Source organism: Charadrius vociferus, unplaced genomic scaffold (assembly GCF_000708025.1).
Source record: "Charadrius vociferus isolate BGI_N301 unplaced genomic scaffold, ASM70802v2 scaffold365, whole genome shotgun sequence".
NCBI classification, from domain to species: Eukaryota; Metazoa; Chordata; class Aves; order Charadriiformes; family Charadriidae; genus Charadrius; species Charadrius vociferus.
In genome coordinates, this window is record NW_009648559.1 from 2,410,867 (window position 1) to 2,414,697 (window position 3,831).

The 3,831-nt window shown below is 42.0% G+C and overlaps 1 protein-coding gene across 1 annotated transcript in view; it reads right to left on the reverse strand.

Annotated features, from left to right (window-relative positions):
- Positions 1 to 3,831, reverse strand: part of GATM (glycine amidinotransferase (L-arginine:glycine amidinotransferase)) — a 29,412-nt gene that overhangs the window by 23,311 nt on the left and 2,270 nt on the right. Inside the window, exon 4 of the mRNA XM_009886166.1 lies at positions 3,452 to 3,822. Within this exon, the coding sequence (XP_009884468.1) occupies positions 3,452 to 3,822 (371 nt within the window). The remainder of the gene's footprint in view (positions 1 to 3,451; positions 3,823 to 3,831) is intronic.

The following is a 3,831-nucleotide window of genomic DNA, read 5'->3' on the forward strand; positions in this document are numbered from 1 at the left end:
AAAGAGAATCTCACCTCTTTGGCAGTATCAATGAATTAGATCAGGTCAATCTGTCTCATCTGATTCCAACCTTACAGAAATACTGTGGTAATACTGCTAATAAACCTTTAATAGCAGCTGTAATAGCTGTGAATTTGAAAATGGGACAGAAAGGCATTTGCAACTGGAAACTGAAGATTGAAGACTTCAGTTTAGCAATCCTGAAAAATTCCCAGTTGGGGCTTTCAGTGGGAATGGTCAGGTGAAACAGGTAAGAAAACAACCAACCCAGCTGACGTGTTACACAGCTTCACTGAAGCCACTAGTCATCGACTCTGAATCCCATCTTTCTGTCATTCATCAGTAATTAGGTAAGTGGTATTTTGTGGTTTGATTATTGTCACTTGAGTTAGCTAGAACAGAGCATGTTGCCTTGTACCATAACAGTGAGATTAAACCATAAAAAAAAAAAAAAAAAAAAGGAAAAAAAAGAAAGGAAACGGAAGAGAAAAGAAAGGAGGCTGTCTGAACAGAAAACACTGCAGCCTGGAGCACCCTATGGTTAGCCAGCATAAGGACTACAGGGCTTTCCCACGCTCCCTGTCCGCATACCTTCCCCTTAACTACAGCGAGTTTGAATCTGAATACAAACTTTCAGTTACTTGTTACCCTCTGGTGACATCTCGTGGATCAAAGCAAGATATCGCTGCCTGCTGGCAAACCCTACAAAGCCTCAAGTGTCTGAACCTGAAGAGTGGACGTCTCTTTCCCAAGTCTAAGGAGCTTTATAGTATCCCACAAGGTTTAGGTTTTCTTTGTTTTTTCCTTCCTCTCCTGCTCTGTGGATAGTGCAAATGAGCAGTGTAGCAACAAGCCCCCTACAAAGAACTGAAAACAGAGCTAAGCAAGAAAAAAGCAAATGAGAGATCAGAGCATAGAAACAGGGAAAAGAGGAGAGTAGTGAGTAAATTTCATGAGCTATGTTTCCTATTAGTAAAACAGATTCTAATATCTACAGCTGAGTATAAGCAAGTGTTGAGCAGTTACAATTTCATAGCTGAAGTCAAGGGGAATCTATGCACTGCTTGACACAGTGGCAGGAGCAAGCAAATAATCAGTACCACATAATCATAGAACGTCGTACCCTTCAAATATTAAGTATCTAACCCTCCCAGTATGCCTGTGCATCATTCACGGGGCTGGAACTAAAGACTCAGCTCAGATTCAAGTTGTGACACTAAGAAATTGTTCAGAAAAAATACTGAAGCATACTGCAATGTATAGCCAAAGCAACAGCTGTTTGAGCAAAAATATCAACGTACGCTATGGCAGTCCATAACATCAGTCAAGCACCAAACAGCCTGCCCGGCTTAGCAATTCCTTCAGAAAAGTAACTTAAAAACAGAAAAGCACCAGCCGTTTCAAAGTCATGTCACATCATATGTGACACATTTTATGATATATTAATCTCAAACTACATATGAATTAGCAGTTAATTACCTATTAAAACTGTTATGGTAATGAGAAATACTTGAACAAACAAAACTATATCTAGCAATGGACTAACAAACCTTCACCCCTTGAGATTACTGAAGAAAAACAGATTGTCCCAATGTGCAGCACAAACTAATTCCTAACGGCTTTGCTTTGTATCGTTTTAGAGAACAAAACAAAACTTGGTGATAAATGAAAAGTATCAGCAAGAACATTATAGACATAGGCAGCTAAGGCTTGGTAAATGTTGGAGAAAATAACAGGAACTGAAGAAGTGTAGTTTGTTTCAAATTTGGAGGGTATCCAAATGCCTAGTAATGCTGACATAATTACTGTTTAAATGGTTGAATTTTAGTTGCCATTGCTAGCTTAAGCATCAGTAAATATTGCCTCTGAACTTTAGCCATCTCAGCAAGCTAGCTAGCTCATGACTGAAATCTTTGTACAGCTGAAAACCTTTACAAAGAGCCTGCAATTGGAGGACAGTGGAAAAGGTTTTATCTCAAGGAATAGCTTAGAAGAACAATGTATTAAGAAAAAGCTGGGCAGCAAACCAAGTATTTGTTGTGGGAAAATTTACAAGTTTTTTAAAAAATTAGTCCTGAATAATAAGGCAGCCAAAGGTCCTTCAAAATGTCACTGGGGCACATTCATGATCAACTAACTTGACGCTTTTAGCTCTCCAGGCTGCTGATTATGATTCCCTGCTAAAGTTATTGAACTAATGCCACTGCCCATAGGAGAAAGTCAAGACATAACTGAAGAAGAAAAGGTTACATAGGACAAGCCTTCTTCAGAAAGCCCATTGCAGGACCCCAGCACAATATTGCTAGACACTCTTCCAAGGAATTAGTTATGGTAGTTCAGCAGCGCTTTGGAAAGTCTGGCCATGAACATAGCCATTGGGTGTACTAATTTCTCGTATTTCTCCCAGGCAGTTACCATCAGATAAAGAAACTTTAAAAAAATGTTCTGTAGCTTTTATGGCTTTGAAATGACTCTTAAAAAAAAAAACACCTGAGGCACCAGTTTGAAACAGTAGGTCAATTACGGAAAAACTGTAAAAACCCTCTAATTTATCCAAATAATAAAGACTAATGATAGTCAAAATTTACTCCTAGACATAAACCAGTTAATTTTCACCTGTGCTAGCTCCCTGAACCAGCTCCTCACTCAGTCCCATGAGTTCTAGAGCTGGCTCATGGGGAGGAGTATGTAAGCAGGAAAGGCAATGCTGGCTCTAGGCCATGTTGCAATCCAGCGGGTCCAGTTTCAACTGCAGAAGCTGCCTGGGAGGTCTGACCACAGCTAAACTAACTGGGCCACTCTGCTCCCTCCCACCCAGCTTGAATATCCAGCACTCCTGTTGCATTAGAGCTAGCCACAGCTCACCTAGCAGCAAAGTGAATTTGTCCGGCACAGGAAACAAAGTCTGCAGTGAAAAAAAAAAGTTTCCTGGTAGACCAATTACCTGAATCTACTCACCTTGTGGTGAGAATATCAGATTTGACATAAAAGGGGAGCAGAAAACTGTGAACAAGAGGGCAGGAAACTGTCTCTTTGGTGGCACTTAGCAAAATTTAAAATTAAAAATAATTAAAAAAAAAAAAAGAAAAAGAAAAAGCAGGCTTTTAGGCTTTAAGGCTGCTTAAACTTCAGAAAGTAAAGCACTGGGACGCTGGGTCCAGTCAGAAGGGTGAAATTCCTGGAGTTTGCTTCAAGGTTGTCTGAGCAACTAATGTGTCTCTTAGCCTTGGACAAGAACAAGACAGGGAGATGAGACTGTAAATTCCTTTTGTGCACCTCGAATACTAATAAATGGGGGGGGGGGGATCATGAAAAAAAATAATTAAGTTACACCCCATATTTTCAGTGGCCCAGCTACTATTTACCTATTTGACTATTCACCACCCAGTGATGAATAGCATCAGGGCTGGTACAAGAGGAGGGAAGGAACATGTTCCCCAGGGCAGCTCACCACTTAATCTGCCAGGAGGCCTCATCCAGAATTTCTCCTGATGCAAACCTTGGCGAGGCTTGGCTGTCTTTGCTGCTGGTGACTGCAGCTTCAAATGGGGATGTGCAGATGGCTCGTATCCCATGCAGGATGCATTCAGCCTCCGAGAGAGGCACTGGTCCTGATCGCAACGAAAGATGCCAACCTTCTGCCCTGAACCTGCGCATCTTTTTTGGCAGGGCCCAGCTTCTGACATGGCACGCAGCCAGCCCACGAGGCTGTGACTCCACCTTGGCACCCACCACCTGACGCACTCCCATTCCCCACAGTGGCCATCGGGCAGGCCCTTTGATTATGGCGGGGAGCGGCTGCCGTCGAATTAGACAGCGCTCCTGGGGGAA